General features: G+C 42.3%; 2 protein-coding genes across 3 annotated transcripts; both read left to right on the top strand.

Annotated features, from left to right (window-relative positions):
* Positions 1 to 223: 223 nt before the first annotated feature.
* bcl6b (BCL6B transcription repressor) lies at positions 224 to 6,435 on the top strand. Its single transcript, XM_061030643.1, has 12 exons — positions 224 to 1,894; positions 2,205 to 2,282; positions 2,371 to 2,591; positions 2,742 to 2,990; positions 3,074 to 3,208; positions 3,309 to 3,501; positions 3,623 to 3,837; positions 3,925 to 4,016; positions 4,105 to 4,245; positions 4,333 to 4,463; positions 5,339 to 5,476; positions 5,575 to 6,435. Exons 3-12 carry the CDS (start codon positions 2,377 to 2,379, stop codon positions 5,713 to 5,715), a joined length of 1,650 nt encoding a protein of 549 aa, XP_060886626.1. The 5' UTR covers positions 224 to 1,894; positions 2,205 to 2,282; positions 2,371 to 2,376; the 3' UTR covers positions 5,716 to 6,435.
* A 2,048-nt stretch (positions 6,436 to 8,483) lies between these two features.
* Positions 8,484 to 17,987, top strand: slc16a13 (solute carrier family 16 member 13). 2 transcript variants are annotated; one of them, XM_061031784.1, is made up of 7 exons: positions 8,484 to 8,630; positions 12,440 to 12,688; positions 13,179 to 13,322; positions 13,436 to 13,692; positions 13,994 to 14,525; positions 16,923 to 17,448; positions 17,634 to 17,987. In XM_061031784.1, exons 2-6 carry the CDS (start codon positions 12,457 to 12,459, stop codon positions 17,135 to 17,137), a joined length of 1,380 nt encoding a protein of 459 aa, XP_060887767.1. In that variant the 5' UTR covers positions 8,484 to 8,630; positions 12,440 to 12,456; the 3' UTR covers positions 17,138 to 17,448; positions 17,634 to 17,987. The 2 variants fall into 2 exon arrangements, with proteins under 2 accessions (XP_060887767.1, XP_060887768.1); XM_061031785.1 differs by lacking the exon at positions 8,484 to 8,630 and having other exon boundaries at positions 12,277 to 12,688.
* The last annotated feature ends 29 nt before the right edge of the window (positions 17,988 to 18,016 follow it).

Genomic DNA, 18,016 nt, shown 5'->3' with positions numbered 1-18,016 from the left:
AAAAAATAAAAGGCTGATTCCTCGAGATGCCGATTTAATTCATCAAGAAAAAAAAAGTCCATTTAAAACCCGCTAACAGGATAATTATTATTGTCTACATTGTTGGTTGTTCATCGTATTGGAATTAAGAAACAGTTCCAAGCAGGGCATTGGCTTCCATACTTTTACAATCTGTAAAGCTGTGAGGTCAAAATGACTCCAGCAACTTTTGTGTTGCACTAAATCTTATCAGTAAAAGTTCAACCAAGCCTCCCGTTAGCAGAGATGTGTCAGCTGCATCATCCTGTAAGTATAGCTTTTTATCTGCCCTTCTCTCCTCCCTCTTCAATGTCTCCTTCTGTGAAACTCTTTGATGTGAAGGAAACACGGTTCATAGTTCACTGTTGCAGAGCCTCAATGAACTGTCCTGCTCCTGGTTCTCTGTGAACCTGCGGCTGCCCTGACTGTGAGGTACAGTAACTTTCCGCTTGTTTTTGAGTTATTCATGACCTCTGAGCCCTTTTCCCCATGCTCAATTACCCCCCCCCAGTCTCCATTTCTCCTCCCTTGTCTCCTGCTCACTTTATTATTGACGGATGTCCTGCGCAGGCGTTTTCATCCATGTGTTGGAGCAGCTTTGCAGGATGCATTCAGGAGTGTGTGTGGGTGGGTGTGTGTGGTTGTGTGTGTGTGTGTGTGGGGTAGTTCCTGCCCATCTGTCGGCTGCATTTCTCTCATTCAGGGTGAGGTGAAGGTTTGTTTTTCACCATCATGCTAGGGGAAGGTGTCTCCCATCTAGAACGATCAATTTGCTTCCTTCCTCTTTGGTGCTCATAACACGACGCCTCTGCTCTCAGGCAGCAGGCCAGGAGCTTCCGGACACTGTTGTGGAGCCTTTATTAATGCCCATTTACCTGAACTGGACGACTCAGCAATGACACAGTTTCCCTTTGATTTTCACTGCTTCTTAAATATGTCACGAGGAATCGGAAAAGTACGGTGGCCCTGAAGGTCTCAACAAAGCAACATTTGCAAAAACCACAAAATCACATAAAACAAAAATGTTTCTGAAAATACAACATTTTGCAATCTAACAAAAAACTACAACATTTCCCAAAACACAAAATAATTTGCAGGATGCAAAATGACTTAATACATTACTGCATCAAAATTAAACAACACACTGAATTTCACACACAAAAGGAGAACACAACATTTCATCTTTGAGTTGTTGTTTTTTCTTCTTAGATTCATACTTAGATTTTTGGTTATCAACGACTCAAAGGTTCCCTCAGGGCCACCGGGAGTAAAGCTTTAGAAATCCTGAAGCAGAATATGAGCGATAACTCCCTTGATAAGATTGAATCTTAATGATGAGGGCACAGCTTGTTTATCCAACAATAAGCTGGTCTTCCAGCTTCCTCTCAGACTGTTTCCTCCATCCTGAAGAGGGCTGAAGAGGAGGAAAGCGTTGGTGGGGGAAGTCTGAAGCTCTTACCCCTGGACAGCCAGGCACGTACCGCATCTCCCCGAGGGTCCCTCATATATATTTTCTCAGCGTGGCACAAAAACACACTGTGCTTTCCTGCCATTACTTCACTCAGAGCAATGGGGGTTTAAAAAAACTAATAGTCCACTAAAAATACCTGGAGCCCGGGGCCTGGGCCAGGGCCTTTCCTGCGCTGCTTCCAGTGTACGCGTGGGCCATTGAGGAAAGAGGAAGTGAGCAAATCTGGATGTATGGGGGCTTCCTGCGCGACGTTATAAAGAGTCCCCTCCCTCCAGCCTCTCCTCACAGTGCTGGTCAGAAACACTAGAGGCTGATAAGGAGACCCTGCTTTACATCTCTGTAGACTGAGCTGAGGGGGTTTGAAGGCAGCACGGGGAACGTTAGATCTCGTCCCTGCTGGTCGGGGTAAGTTGGAGGAAGATTTTCTTACTAGATCTACATTTTAATGAGCTTTCTAATAACTGCTTGATGAGCTCTACTTATTTGTTTGAAAGTGGAGATTGGTTTATCCTTGAAATGTAAAGGTTAAATGTAGGGTTTGTCTTTTTGTTTTAAAATGCTTAAACATAGGATTTAAAATTGTTTTCATTTTGGAGTTTTCCCAACATTGAATGTCTTGAGGAGCTATTATTAGCTACATTTCTATCTATCTTTTAGTGAATTTTAATTATACATGATTAAGACAAAGTGGATGACTCTTGTTTTCTGCGTGCAGGTACGAGTAGGGAGCTGGTCTCACCTAACAGCAGTGTCTGGGACACTCCTGTTTATTTATTCTATCAGTTACACAGAGGTAAGTCTGCACTGTGCATCGGAATACAATCTTAATTTGGCGCACTGCTTTATTGTTTTATTTATTCTTATCACGCCCTTCCTTGCAGATTTAAATGATGGAAGTGTTGGAGGGATACCGTGCAGACAGAGTGCAGATGATGAGGTCTTCTGCCCCCGCTGAAGGATACGTGAAAGAGTTCACCCGCCACTCCAATGATGTGCTGCTCAACCTGAACGAACTCCGGCACCGCAACATCCTGACTGACACCACCCTGGTCGTCGGCAATGTCCAACTGCAGGCACACTGTGCAGTGCTGGTGGCTTGCAGGTTAGTGGAAAAATGAATGCATCGACACAAAATAGTCCCTGTTTGTGTTTTATACCCGTCTCCTCTCCACCCTCTGTGCCCTTTCTCTCTTATTTATGTCTCTGCAGTTGATTCATATTTTTTTTTGTATTTTTCCCTCTTTCCTCTCAGTGGGTTCTTCTACTCGTTTTACTCCCGCTGTGTGCCTCTTCAGGGGCGTGGTGGCAGTGGAGGGCAGCTCATGACCATCTCCCTCCCCGACACCTTAGACCCATCCTGCGTGTCCCTGCTGCTCGACTTCATGTACACCTCCCGCCTCCCTCTGACTCCCAGCACCGTCCCAGGGGTGCTCACTGTGGCAGCCCACCTGCAGATGGACCATGTGGCAGATACCTGCAGGGACTTCATGCAGCTGCACTGGTGAGGGAATAGAAGGACCGCCTATTTGTGCTATCTTGCATGTTTTTCACTGAGTTTTTTTAAAAACATTTTTTGTTTTTCAGCAGGGAGAATACGAGTGCAAGACACCCACAAATGGAGCAGGACTCCAGGGTGTCTGTAGCTTGTGTTGCCCCTAAAGGAGGGGACCTGCCCGGACCTGGACCCCAGAGATGTCTCCCAACAGCAGTGGCAACAAGGTACAGAATTACGCCTGTAACTGCACACAATTACATTACTTCTGCCCTGCTTTGGCCGTTTGTTCAGCTCATTACAGCTCTTCCTGTGTTTCTTCTACAGGGTCCCTGCGGATGTCGGTGGCTCTCTGAAGCCGGGGGCTTTCCTGACCTGCCAGCCCGGGTCAAACAAGCTGAAAGGAGAGCCTGAGTCGCCCCCCATCGGCAGCCCTACTCCATCTCCAGACAGCCCCACACGCTCCAGCTGCCAACCAAATTCCCCTGCAGAATCCAACACCTGCAACAAGAACCTTGTGGTGTGTATAAAAAAAAAAACATATTATAAATGTATTATAAGTGCCATGAAACTCTTCTTTACCAAAGTGAACATTTAATTCACAATAGAATTCAAGCGATGAACTGGATTTATTTCTCCAGGGGGATATCAAAGCCAAGCCGGATCCAAAGGCTTGCAACTGGAAGAAGTACAAGTACATCGTCCTCAACCCGCTCTGTGCATCCACCACGGTGAAGGAGGAAGAGGTGGAGGAAGCACAAAGCCACACAGCACCTGAGGGCGACAGGATTGGCTCAACACTAAAAGTAGCGACTACAGAGGCGTGGTCTGGAGAAGTGCCTGGTCAGATTGATAGGTAAAGGAATGAGATTTATGAAACAACACATGCAGGAAAATATCATGTTTTTTTTCAGCTGTGTAATTAGATCCATTTCATCTTCAGACAGGGGCAGGCCTCCTGCTACGAGGGTTCTGGCCGAGCCCCTCCCCTCGGGCCACTCCCCTCTGTGCCTCCCCTTCAAAAAGAAGGAGCAGGTATGAATGAAACCTCTTCTATATTTCAGACATGTCACTTTTTTGATATCTAAGCTCTTATTCAAAGTTTGTTTGCATGTTTCCTCAGTCTCCCCCTGCATTTACCCACACCTGCACCCCACTGATGCTGAAGCTTCCCGCCACACCCAACACGCAATCAAGAGTGAGAACTACTATGCTCCCTTCTGCTATTCTGGAAACCTCCACGCAACCAAGACTGTCTGCTCAGGTGAGACTGTAAAAAAAAAAAATATGTTCCCATTCATCATCTTCAGCTAAAAACAGAAAACTGACGTTGGCTTTTTGGCCCCTCCAGGTGACAAACCGTACCGCTGTAACGTGTGCGGCGCCCAGTTCAACAGACCGGCCAACCTGAAGACTCACTCCCGTATTCACTCAGGAGAGAAGCCGTATCGCTGTGACACCTGTGGAGCTCGATTTGTCCAGGTGAGGAATACGATGTTTCCATGAAAGGAGAATGCTTTGCTTCGGTTAACTCAGGAAAAACTCCCAAAGTGAGAACTATGAGCGAGAAATATCAGGTAGTTGAATGTCAGATGTTTCTTCAACCGATACAGAAAAAACGTCATTCTAGAGAGGCAAGTCAAAAGTTAACATTTTATGATCGTTCGTACCGACAAGTACCCTCGTTTTCCACGAAGAAAAAACCTACAGATCTTCATTTTTTTGTAATTGTAATTGAGGTAGAATAAAATCAGTCTATACCCTATTTTTGGGGACAACCTTAGATATTTTAAAATTTGACAACGGCAGAAAGAAGACCAAGTCCGCAGACGAGAAGCTGCTCCAATCAACATTGAATTGAAATGATCACCATGTGACGTTTCAGGCCCTAGCCCTTCATCAGACATCATGTTCATTGGAGCAGCTTCTGGTGTGCAGACTTAGTCTTCCTTCTGTCTTTGGATATATTTTCTGGCCAGCATCCAGTACTCTAGGCTGTGCGTGCTGTTTCATATTTTTGTATAAATTGGAAAACATGACAAGAGTTTTCCTGCAATTTCTGTTAATTATAAACAAGAAATAATACAAAATAGGGTCCTTAAGACTTCTATTTTTGGTGCCGTGGTTTATAAACAGGTATCAGTCAACATTTACTAGTTTTGCAAGTCTAAATCCTGGCTTCGTGTGAACCCTAGAGGTGTTTTAAAAATCCTTCTAAATGGTGGGTGAATTCTTCTAGGTGGGAAACATGTCATACTCGAACCTTTCAAACACACACCATCAATCTGACAACGTTTTCTAAATCAGAATCTTGCCTTTTCTGGTGCTTGAGCTGTCGGTTTTTTGTTTGTTGTCAGGTTGCCCATCTGAGGGCCCACGTTCTGATCCACACCGGGGAGAAACCGTACCCCTGCCACACCTGCGGGACCCGCTTCCGCCACCTGCAAACCCTGAAGAGCCACCTGCGCATTCACACCGGAGAGAAACCGTATACTGTGAGTGACTGACCAACCACAACGCAGAATGTAACACTTTTACTTCAACTCCCTTTTTTTTTTTTTTTAAATGTTGTGTTTGACCCTTTGTGTTTCAGTGTGAGAAGTGTGACCTTCACTTCCGCCACAAGAGTCAGCTGCGTCTGCACCTGCGGCAGAAACACGGAGCCGTCACCAACACCAAGATCCGCTACAAGGTCCTGACCGAGCCCTACCAGGCTCTGCTGCAGGCCTGCTGAGGAGGGCAGACCAGTGTGTCAGGATAATACCTAAAAAAGGATCTTCATTGATAAGAAAATGAGAAAATTAGTTAACAAAATATAAATGATTGGCAACAAGGGTTTGAATGTAAGGTGCTATCTGACAACCTACAAATAACTTTTAAAAGCAGCACATTGTTGGATGGGACTTGGAGTGAAGATTTGTAAGGTCCACAAGAAATCTGGGTTGTCTTGTCTGAGATGGAGATAATGTTCAGGAACGTGTTTTTGAAGGTTTGTGAAGGTGTAGAGAGAGGGGAAGAAGAAATTGAAGAAGAAGGAGACATATTTTAAGGATGCATGTCGCTGGATTTTGAATGTGCATGTTGGAACGAAAGAGAAAGCAAGTTCTAAGAAGGGTGTTCATTTTCATTTGTGTTAAGTCTGGAGATGCACTTAATCTTTGTTAAGTTACAGCAGTTTCCTCTGACCTACATATTTAACTCATATTTAACTGAACCTTTAGGCCTGGGGCCTGCATGTATCAAGAGAAAGAAAGGATGAAGTGAATTCTTCTCAAACAGTCCAGGCAGGACTTAGCTGTCTTATAGTGAAGTAGAATTGTTAAATGAGATTTAGTTTTCTAAGATGAGCACTGAGAAAAGATGATAATGGCATTCATTATGTATGTGTATGGGTTCATTTGCTGGACAAAGATGGTTTTGTACAATTTAAATTAAATCTTTTTTTTAATATCAATTGGAGCTTTTGTGTTCGGTGTGTCATTAAAAATAATAATACTGCATGTTTAAAAATGTATACAAAGTGCTGGGCAGTCCAATCGTGTTTCTAAGCTCATACAGCAGTGTGCACTCTGCCAGACTTCCCTCCTTCAGCCTCTCTCCTCCCTGGACTTCCTTCCTCTCTCATTACCGCACTCTTTCTCCCCATGAATCATGTCTTCATCGTTTTCCACCTTCTGTTTTTGTTTTGCTTCTTTTGGGTACTTTTGTGGAAACAATGAAGCGTAGGGCACCTGCTTCCTCCAGGTTCCCTAACGCTGGGTACTCTTTGCATGACCAGACGACCACACGTGTGCAAGTTCACCGGTGTTTCCTGGAGGTGAGGAGGTCGACCGTGGTAGAGGGGCTGCAGACTCCTGCTGAACTCTCCCACCCTCTGTCACCCCCCCCCCCCCCCCCCCCCCCCCCCCCCCCCAAACAGGCTTCCTGCTCCCTGATGAGTTGTGGCTAGCTGGGCTTATTGTCTGAACTCTGAAGACAAACGTTGGAAGTTTGATGGGACTTTCCAACATTTGCCCTCCCTCTTCCATTAAAAAAAACAAAGTACATGACATGTTTTTGTTCTACTACATCACTTTCTGGGGTCTCCCCTCCTATTAATTAAATATAGTCACAGAAAGTTTCACAGAAAAGAGAACTTTTAGGTGAAACACATGTGAGGAAGTTAATATTTCATTGGAAATGTGTATTTCAAGAATTAAATTACTGGAAGATCGAACTGAAACTGCAAAAAACTTGATCACGCTGCTAAATATCATTGTATGAACATGTTTTGGAGAAGTATTTGCTTCCTCAGGGCACATTAAAAATAGAAATATTAGAATGTGTATCAAGTCCCTGGGGTGACATCGGCCTCTACACTCATAAAAAACAGCTTTTGGGCATCAATTGGTTTGGCATAAAACAATTATGTTTGCTTTATTTAAATATATCATGCTTGTGATCAGACATGTTTTAATCGAATTAGATTAGGTTAACAAGTGTTAACAAAGTTATGTTAGTTTGATTTTTTGGGGTTTCCTCTTGCTGTTTTTTAATCAACCCTGATGCCTTTAAGCGCCAATCAGTGTTCAATACAAGGCAAACATGACAGCTAATACAAACTCTATAACAGGGCTCATTTCTTGCTTTTGAGCAATATATACAAAGCAAATATGAACAAAAATAATGAAGGAATGACATTGCAACACAATCTCTTTTCATACAGATAAGGGGGAAACACATTATGTAAGCCTCTACGTATTTGATTGAAATGTTTAAATTCAATTAAAATAATAACTGAAGTCAAAACAAACTTAAAGCATGCATTTGCAAATAGTGCTTAGAAAACATGTTGGTCTCCCTCTAGTGGTAGACATGTGGAAACACAGGACTGTTTTCTGTGGTAGGAGAGGTAAAAGACAATTCATTTTGAATCTTAGGTTTGGATCCCCCTTATTTTAAGGGCTGTCAAACGATTAACAATTTTATTTCAGATAAGTGCATTTTTGAAATTCCATTATTTTTTGCATTAAAATATAAATCAAAAAACTTAAAAAATATCACCAGTAATCTAGCGAATCAGAATTGGCAAAGGAAACAAATTATATTCGAGAATATGTGAAATTTTACATTAAAAAACGTGAACGATGAGTTTACTTGAAACCCTGTAAACACTGTGGGGATTTTACAAGCTATCAAACTACACTTGTTTTAGATACAAGACAGTTAACAGAAAAGAGAAAAGCTATTCCCTTTCAGCCACCATGAGACTAATTCTTGCTGGTAGACTTCTTTTGTGTAAGAGGTCATTCTGTTACTTCTTTGATTAATTCTTATTTTACAAGTGAATATTTCCACTTTTATTCCACTTTCGGTTTGTTGTAGGTAATCAGGAGCTTTAATGTTTCTGCTGCTAGTGACTTAAAGTTGATTTTAATACTTGTTTTTAATATTTGAGGATAAATACAATGTTATTATTCTTTATCCTGTCAAATCATGCGCACGCCTCTGAGGGTACTGCGCAGGCGCGGATCATTTACACATAAGCCTGTGTGGAGAGTGTTCAACTTCTCCGGTGTTTTCATGGTGATAGAAAGAAACCGGTTGTCATTTTGTGAACTTGGAGACTGTGGACCATGTACTATTCCGAAGAAAGATGACAAACTAAGGGTGAGCTGTCTCGAGTTTAACTTCTTCAGGTCGGGAACCGATCCAGAATCGAGTCTCAAAGATTTCATTTGAAGGGGTTATGAAAGGGTTAATGTAGACATTGTAAACATGGCCATAGTAACTGCACTCATACCGACACACACACACATTTATAAAGACAGCTGGTGAATAACTGAAAACGTATTCGAAATATATCATTGTCACTGTGTCGTTAAAAAAAAAAATATGTATCCATTTTTGGAGCATTGTGCTTCGTTTGTGCCGTTACAGTTGTGTGAAAAACAGTGCGCATGCGCAGTGTTGAGTTTACGTCAAGCACTTGGGAGTTATGATGGGAGAGAACACGTGCAGGGTATCCAACGCACGTTCTCGTTATTCTACCTGAAGAAGGTGGTTGTGTAATAATTAACCACGAATGAATGCATCTCACTGACTGTTTGTGAGCTGCTGGAGGAACAAGCACGGGCATGCAGGTGTGTGTGTGTGTGTGTGTGTGTGTGTGTGTGTGTGTGTGTGTGTGTGTGTGTGTGTGTTATTATTATTATTATTTAGAGGAAATATTAGCCACTTACAAGCATATTCATTTATATTGACTTCTACTGAGCCCTCCATAGTCCTGCAGGTTTTGCTGTACAGCACATTTCATTCAACATCTTGTCTCAAATGATTTACCTATCACAGCACATATACAGCAAAGACTATATAAAACGTTTTATATGAAACAAATCATTTTAGCCATTGTTGTATTCTCTGAAGTTGTAAAGAACAGGTCTGGTAGAGGATTCCTGTTTGGAGCCTGCAGCAGTGTAGTGAGTGGCATTAGGCGAGTCACTGAGCTGTGACTCAATTTCAACTCAAATTTAGAAACAAAGGTTTTACTATGAGCACAAATAATCTGAACAGTTGTTGCATTTTGCATACCATGTTCGCAACTAGATTTGAAGAAATAAATAGTTTGGTATGAAGAAGTAAAACAAAGTGTTTATTTTCAAACAAGCTGTTTTAATCCTTGTGTTTGACGTAAAATGAACAATTACAGCAGCTACAGGTCAAGTCTAGTTAAACATGACAGTTTTTCTATATAAGTAAGTGGATTAGTCACATTGAAGAGGAGGCACTCTTACCAGGAACTGATACTACAACACCTCCTGATTCTGCCGTACTATCAGGTCACAGAAAGACAAAAGTAGCTGCATGCTGGAGACAGTAGTTGTGTTTCATGAGACATGTCAGAAATGGGATTTCTGTTTTTATGCATCTTGTGTGTAACTTTCTCTCTTTTCCAATCGACTTAGGAAAGATGATTGGCTTCTATATTAGAAATAAGTCTGGCTTTGCCTTCACTGCCACGACAAAAACTTGTTTAAGATACATTTCTGTCTGTGATTTATTATGGTGACATGTTGTGTATGCATGTCTCCTCATCCACTTCATGGTCTCTTGATTCAGTGTATTATGCATCTCTTTGTTTGATTACTAAAGCAAAGTCCTTTACACATCCCTTTATTCTTTATGATCTTGTGACTTGGATTGAATGATTACCGCTCATTTTAAAATATATTATTTGTATATATCATATTTTTATTTACCAAGCCATACTGCCAGCTTACCTCTATACCCTCCTTTAATTCAGCCCTACCAGTTGCAATCCTTTCATTTGTTGATCTTGACTGAACCCTAAGTTTGAAGAGATCAGGAGTAAACAGCCATTTCCTATAATTAACCTTTGGCATGGAATAAAAGTCAGAAAAAGCTATAATCAGAGTAACTGATATGGCCGAGTGTCTTAAAGAAAGTGATGACAAAGGCATGTCGTTGTTCTTGAAATACCATTGTTCATTTGCATTCTTTGCATACCTTGGCCGGGTGTCTTTAAGAAGAGATTTTGAATCCAGGATTTCCTGGTAAAATAAAACGGGGGTACTACTGAGTTGCTTGATGAGGTGGGTGTGAGCGGCGAGCAGAGGTGAGGCGAATGGAAAAAAAGCCGAGATCCACAGAGCAGAAGTTTGACACAGTTGTATTAAAAAAAACTTGAGTGTTTGAGGTCCTCACCAGTAAATGTTCTCCTCTCGAGAATAATGTTTTGAACTTCCTGTACAGCTTTTTTTGGAATGTGTTCAAACAACTAGCGGCAAATTATCCATCAGAGTTACTTAGACTTCATTCATGGAAAACCCTGGTTAGAAGGAACGTGCATCTTGACAGTTAAAGGGAAAGTTGTTTTCAGAGTGAGGATGTATTAAAAGGTATTTTCTCAATAGTAAGTGTCTTAGCCACAGGAGACACCCACTCAGAACAGCTGATCCCTGTGGTGTAGGCGGAGGAACATGTTTCAGAATCAGGTTGAACACCAATTACACTGACATACACAAAGAATTTGTCTTCAAGAGAAAAAAAACTACATAAATGTATATGAAATGTAACAAGTATGTGCTGCATTGTGAAATAGTGCGTAAACGAAATGGCTTGCTGAATGCACATTTCTAAATATAGTGTGTACGCTTACCCTCAGATCAGTTTTCAAAACGTATACCCTAGCTTCAGTGCCATTAGTACTCCAACAAGTTTCTCAATAAAGTAGTCGGCTGTTGTGGATTTTTCTGTTGGTAATAAAAGATCTCAAGTCAAAGTCTTTTGTCTTTGTGTATTTTATTGCATAAGTTATTTTGCAAAAGGGGTAATCAGCTACAAAAGTAACATCAGTCACAAGTGCATCAAAGATTCCCGGGGCAGTCCCGGTTGCAGAGCATATTTATACTTTCACAGGGTGTAGGTATATTACATATACATGAGTAAAACATCGTCATTGGTTTCAGCTTGCCCTAGTGACTACGCCTTCTGCTAGTTTGCCTGATGATTTATCTATGCAAGCTTCTGTAAAGGCACCTGGTTCGGAGGAACACCAACAGAAACTCCTTTGTCAGGAGGGCACTGATCTAAGGTCATGCTGTACCCAGATCCTGAGGAGTGTCCCTGTTGGAGATACAGACCCAGGCCACAAAGGAGTATTCCTGTTGGAGATACAGACCCAGGCCACAAAGGAGTATTCCTGTTGGAGATACAGATACAGATACGAGGCCATACAGAGAAACAGTTTCTAATTGCTAAATGACGCACAAACATCCTAATCTTTTAAGGTCAGACGAAGGCAACAGACAGATAGTATTTTTCCACTACACGGCTGACTGACATCTCCTGTGGTTTATATACTTAAGTCTTTTTTTTTTTTTTTTTAGTTCTTAATCTAACCCCAACTAAAAATAAAAATAAAAACTATCCCTTTAAATCCTTCAGAAACAATGACATGGTGTCAAACTTACATTTATTAATACCAGAGACTTATGTGCATTTGTAAAGTGGTTTTAAAGTTGCTAAATGAAGACATCGTGACTTTTGAGGATATTATCTCAGTACTGCATTAATGACGACTACATATATGACATATATCAACAGTAGCATACAAACAATCTAGTGGGTTATTTAACTTTTGAACACGAGAAGATTTCTTCATAGCTGATCCATGAAACACTTGTCAGCAGTCATTGTCAGAGTTCACCTCTCACCTATATCTCCCTCTCAAATAAAGGCCATCATGTTAAGCAGCAGAGTCACACTTAAATGACTCAAGCGGGGGAATCTATTGGTCTGTGGGGAGTTAATCATTATCGCTGTTGACAACCACAGCGAGGATCGGAAGACCTGACCTGCCGCTGAAGGAGAGACATATCACCTGCGCGTACGCTTCACTCTCCTAATCTGCCGTTATCTCTCTTTTTTTTACACTCTCGTTTGTTTTATTTTTGCAGCTGAACCTCTGTGGGACATGACCAAGGCCAGGCCCGAAGCAGAGGGCCAGAGCGATGAGGCCGAGGAGGGTCCGGATGGAGGCTGGGGCTGGGTGCTGGTCGGTGCCCTCTTCGTCAGCACCAGCCTCGTGTTCGGCCTCATGCGGAGCCTGGGGATCTTCTTTGTGGAGTTTGTTCAGTACTTTGACGAGAGCGCTCAGGCCATCTCCTGGATCTCCTCCACAGGGCTGGCAGCGCAGCAGTTCTTCAGTGAGTCCCAAATACAGCTGTCTACGCTCTGGTTGAACATTTGAGTCAATGTTTACATAATGTGAAGTATGTTTTAATGATGATCTGGTGCAAACTCCTGCAGAAAGATTGTGCATGTTCTGTATAGCTTTTAATGTTTCTACAACCATAAAATGGAATCGAAGCTGAAACAGAGCGAGGTAGATTTTGTGGTCATCATCAAAAGTGTAAACCTTTCTTTCTCTGCCAGTTTCAGCTTGGTGCACAGGCAGATTTAACACACAGTGGCAGATTTATTACAGTCCATCCTCTTTGTTAAGAGCATTTAAATCATTGGTTGCCGTAGAGATGCAAGGAAGACTAATCAGGCGTATTCAGTCACAAAGTAAAAAGTGGTTTAAACTGCACAAGACATCAAGTCTGTTTTTTCACTTCCTCTGTAGTTGTTAAAATAACTGGAGGGCTTAATGCTAAAGAGAAAAGACTAATGGAGCTGTGTGCTTGTTTGCAGGTCCTCTGGGTGCAGCGCTGTGTAATGCATATGATACTCGGTTGGTGGTGATGACCGGGGGATGTCTCGCTGGACTCGGCCTTATACTCGCCTCTCAGGCCACCTGTCTGACTCACCTCTACCTCACTATGGGTCTTATAGCAGGTAACACCCATCAAAGCAGCTCGTCCTTGTTTACTCAGTTAACCGTTGACATAGTTAACTGCAGGTAGATTAAGTGACCTCTCACAGTCGCTCTCCATTTCCCTCCCGTCCAGGTCTGGGATGGGGTCTTGTCTTCACCCCCATGGTGGCTACGGTCATGGCTCACTTCACCCGCAGGCGCACCCTGGCATTGGGGCTGGCCTTCTCAAGCATCGGCCTCTCCTCCTTCGCTTTCAACCCGCTCTTTCAGCTGCTGATAGAGAAGTACGCTTGGCGGGGGGCCCTGCTGATTCTGGGGGGGCTCAGCCTCAATATAGTGCCCTGCGGGGCCCTCATACGGCCACAGCAACGCTCAAAAGCAGCAAAAAAGGTGACACAAAAACTCTACAATCAACACCTGTTTTACAAGTTTTTAAATGTTTTTTTCAATTCTTGATTTTATCATGAAGGAGTCAGTTTTGTTGTTTGGTGGAATAAAGACATAACACTTTAGCCGCTCCTATAAAGTAAAAGTAAAATAAATGTAAAGTAAGTAAATGCTAAGGAGAGTTTTGGTGGGTTTTTAGCCCTGCACATTGCCTTAAGGCTGTCTTAAGCTTAATTTAGATCGATAAATGGTTTTATTTTGTTCAGCGAAGCTCAACATTTCCGTTTATTTTCTCTCCCCTTAGATCGCTTCAGAGTCCAAGCCATCACATGTTTCCTTGCTGCAGCGAGTCTCCTCCCACCTGGAGCTGTCGCTGCTCTTCGAGAGGCCGTACATCACCTACACGTTAGCCATCACGCTTCTGAACGTCGGCTACTTCGTGCCTTACTTTCACCTCGTTGCCCACAGCCGTCAGGCCGGCTTCTCCGAGTACCAGGCGGCGTTCATCATGTCAGCTGCCGGCGCCACAGACATCCTGGGCCGCGTTGTGTCCGGCTGGTTCTCGGACCTCGGCCACTTCCGGCTCATTCATTTACTGAGCGCGTGGACGACACTGGCCGGCGTTTTCATCATGCTGCTTCCTGTGAGCTCCCTGTCCGGGTCTTACTCTGCTCTCATGTTGATCAGCCTCCTCTACGGCTTCTGCTCCGGGGCGCTGACCTCGCTGGTGTTCGCCGTGGTGCCCATGATTGTGGGCGTGGAGCGTGTGATGGGGGGTCTCGGGCTGCTGCAGCTCATCGAGAGTGGGGCCGGACTGCTTGGGGCTCCTCTGTCAGGTATGACCACATCAGCAGAAAGTGTAATATTAAGGTCATCACATGAAGGTCAGTGTTATGGAAAGTGACCTAAATCCATCCCTCAACAAAAGTTAACAAACTGAGGCTAAAGTAGTTAAACATTAATGTGACGCATCGGGGTCAGGCAGCTGGTTTACTCCTTCTTTTGTTTTCTTTTGAAGGTCTACCATTCACACATCACCTAACCACAGCTTTAACATACATCCTACATTGTTTTACACAATTACCTAAAGGTTCTAAACACAAAAAGTCATTTTCTCACTAAACCGTTAGTGGTGTCAATCCACTCAGATAGTCTGCATTTTATTTGCCAAGGTTTTAAGATACAATGTGTGACTGAGGCCTAGTCCACACGTAGGAGGTTGAAAATGTGGCTTTTTTTCATGCACACCTTTTAGGTCACTGCAAATGAATTATAAAAACTCCTTACAGGGTGAAGATTTTCAGAAACTCTGTTTAAGGTATTTATGTGTAGACGGGGATAACTAAGTTTTGGGCTTGTAACGTCCCACTATGCGCCGGGTTCTCCTCTGTTCACATGAGATTAGTGCGATAGCAGATGTAACCAAACTAGGGCTCCCACTATCTTGACGTGCAGAGGCGTCTGAATGGACAACTTTGAAAAAAGTGAAATGTTCATTGCAGAGGAATGGCAAGAAGATTTTAGCCTGTCTAGGACATGGTTGTTGACCTGGCATGTTTCATTGGGTTTTTGCGTTTTCATGTGGAACTTAACGAGTGTGGACGGGATTCTTTTTTTTGAAACGGAGGAGGAAAACTTCTGTTTAAAAAAAATACCTGCCTTTGTGTGGACTCGGCCTCAGTTGATACCGCTTCCTGAGTGAAGAAGTACTATTCTGACTTTATGTATTCATGAGTTTAGGTGTAGTTAAAAAAAATGGAACCCAGGAAGAAGTGTAGTTTTTTTACCGCTCAGACAACATGCTCAGAGCTGTTCCCAGTATTTGTGAAGTGATGTTTATTGTGATTTTGTCCCACACTTGTTGCTTCACCCTTATCATGTTTCTCTATTCTTAAATAACTCATTAAACTAATCTAGGTCACTCCATGTAGACAGCAGTTACTGTTAGTAAAAACCTGATGTGTATGTGAAATATTGTGCAATATGTGAAGTATGTAACAGCTTCTTAAAATAGAGCCAACTTTACCTTTCTGTTGCAATATCCCTGCACACTATGCCATCGACTCAGGATGTCAGACTAAAATGTTTACAGACTTCCTAATCAGACAAGAGGCAGAGTGTTGATAATTAGTCTGAAACTAGTTTTACCAGATCTTCTGTCACCAAGTGAAAAACAAACATCCAGCTCAGCTGAAGTTCCTATTTGGATGTCATTTGAGAACTTACTCCTTTAAAACACTTTCATAGCAGTATCACACAACTTTCAGTAGTGTTGTAGTCAAGAGCACACTAACAAAGACATACCCGAGACCAGAGTGCTCTGAGACAAGACCAAGACATTTAGGAATCGAGACCAAATCAAAACCAAGAGCAAGGCAGGGTGAGACCGAGAAAAGACCAAGACCATAAATATCAATAAAAAATCACTCACTTAGACCGTAACACTGGGAAGGTTTCAGCCGTAACCAGGGGATACAAATCTAATTATTCTACAATTCACTTAGCAGACGCTTTTATCCAAAGCGACGTACATCAGAGAGTAAGAACAACACAAGCAAGGATCTAGAAAAAAGGGAACAATGTCAGAAAGAGCAAACGATCAGCTTTGAGTCCGATTGGACACACAGGTGCTGACAGGAAGTGACCAGAGGCAAAGCACAACACTGACGACAGTTCTTGAGAGCTCTAATCAGTATAGAAACAATCTTATAAGTCGTCGTTATCAACAAAACCATCATCATTACCATCATCATCATCAATAATATGGAGACCATCATCATTAAGTTAGTAGGTATTCATGAAAGAGCTGGGTCTTTAGCTTTTTCTTAAAGGTGCAGAGGGACTTAATTATGAATGAATTTTTTGTAGAAAGGGGGCGCCTAAAATCGCCTATCAGTGGTGGTCTTTACCGGTCCTGATTTAAAATCCAGAGTCTGCCCAGAGACAGAGTAAAAATGCTTTTGATTCCAAGACGAGACTTAGAACTTCAAAAAGTGGTCTTGAGATCAACGCTACCTTTCAGAGTAACAATAAGACCTGTGAGGCTTATCTGTTTTTTACTTAGTACTTTATGACTTAGTACTTTAAGGTCAAGTCACAGCTATTTAATCATGGCATCATCACTTGCACAGAGAAGAGACTTTTATCTCGTAATGTATCCTGTAAAGTATGTCTGCCCTTTTTTCTGTTTCTCTCACGTTAAACTGAATATTCTCTCTTCTCCACATCCAAAGGGTTTCTGAAGGACGTCACAGGTAACTACATCGCTTCCTTCATTATGGCGGGTAGTTTCCCCATCCTCGGCACTCTGACCATGGCCACTCTGCCTCACTACTTCTCCTGCAAAGATCCACCCGCTCCTCAAAGAGAATCGCCTGACGACAAAGAGAAGAGTTCACACCCGGAGTTGGAGCAGATGAACAGTTTGCCTTCGGACACGAGTCACTGAGGAGACCTGTCAGGTGGATAAAATGAGACTCGTATGAGCTGCAGGACTGAGGGTTGGAAGGATCAAGTTTTTTTTAGACTGAAGAAACCATCAGTTTATATGCTGCTGCACGTGTGTGTGCATTCATACCTCACTGACCCAGAGCACAAAGAAAGACGCCTGCTGTGGAAACACAACCAGCAGAAAGGGGCCACTCTTTGTTACACATGGAAACCTCAGTTTAAGTCTGTATCTGCCTGAGAGTAAAACATGTGATTACTTTGATTTCAGAGTAAACATGAATGAAGTCTGGTGGCTGAACATGCACAGTAGTGTGGCATGAAGCAGGAGATACTTGAAGGAAAATGTGATTTTTATTATGAAGTTTTTAGACACTTGAACTAAGAATCTATTATATGTTAAAATTATTGTCAATTATGACAATATAATTTAAAAAATATAATATAACCAAAAAAACAATCCAATTTTCCAACTGTAATTTCTAGAGATGTATTAGTTATAGCATCTTCACATTCTAAACAATGATTTATTAAGCCCGGACTCAAAGCTTTAAATGTCCTTCAGTGCATTATGTTTCTAAGCAGGAATACAAGACTCCATTCTCTGACTGAAGAATCTTCGCTTTTAGAAGCACTTTGTACTTTTGTATTTGACAAACCGTAGTCTGTTGTAATCAGAGATGTTGAACTGACTGAACACCCGGGTCACTGTGACCTGCCGCTATACCTGCCAGGCTGAGTTGATTCAGGCAGGTCAGTGCAACAGAAAAGACGTGTGACCTTCTTGTAACTTTATTGCTCTGTCAGGCAGTGAACAGTAGAGCTCCAATAAAAACCAGCTTTTCATTTTTTTTAAACCAGCACTTTGTGAATCATACCT

Source organism: Labrus mixtus, chromosome 23 (genome assembly GCF_963584025.1).
Source record: "Labrus mixtus chromosome 23, fLabMix1.1, whole genome shotgun sequence".
Classification (NCBI taxonomy): Eukaryota; Metazoa; Chordata; class Actinopteri; order Labriformes; family Labridae; genus Labrus; species Labrus mixtus.
Note: the sequence above shows the minus strand (reverse complement) of the source record. Positions and strands in the feature narration are given on the sequence as shown.

What these genes read in the sequence shown, in the direction of transcription:
- slc16a13 (XM_061031784.1), top strand. Translation starts at nt 12,457, where the DNA reads ATGACCAAGGCCAGGCCCGAAGCAGAGGGCCAGAGCGATGAGGCCGAG. An exon ending in CACTATGGGTCTTATAGCAG is followed by an intron (nt 13,323 to 13,435) that starts GTAACACCCATC and finishes CCTCCCGTCCAG; the next exon opens with GTCTGGGATGGGGTCTTGTC. An exon ending in GCTTGGGGCTCCTCTGTCAG is followed by an intron (nt 14,526 to 16,922) that starts GTATGACCACAT and finishes CCACATCCAAAG; the next exon opens with GGTTTCTGAAGGACGTCACA.
- bcl6b (XM_061030643.1), top strand. Translation starts at nt 2,377, where the DNA reads ATGATGGAAGTGTTGGAGGGATACCGTGCAGACAGAGTGCAGATGATG. An exon ending in GCAGTGCTGGTGGCTTGCAG is followed by an intron (nt 2,592 to 2,741) that starts GTTAGTGGAAAA and finishes CTTTCCTCTCAG; the next exon opens with TGGGTTCTTCTACTCGTTTT. An exon ending in GACTTCATGCAGCTGCACTG is followed by an intron (nt 2,991 to 3,073) that starts GTGAGGGAATAG and finishes TTTGTTTTTCAG; the next exon opens with CAGGGAGAATACGAGTGCAA.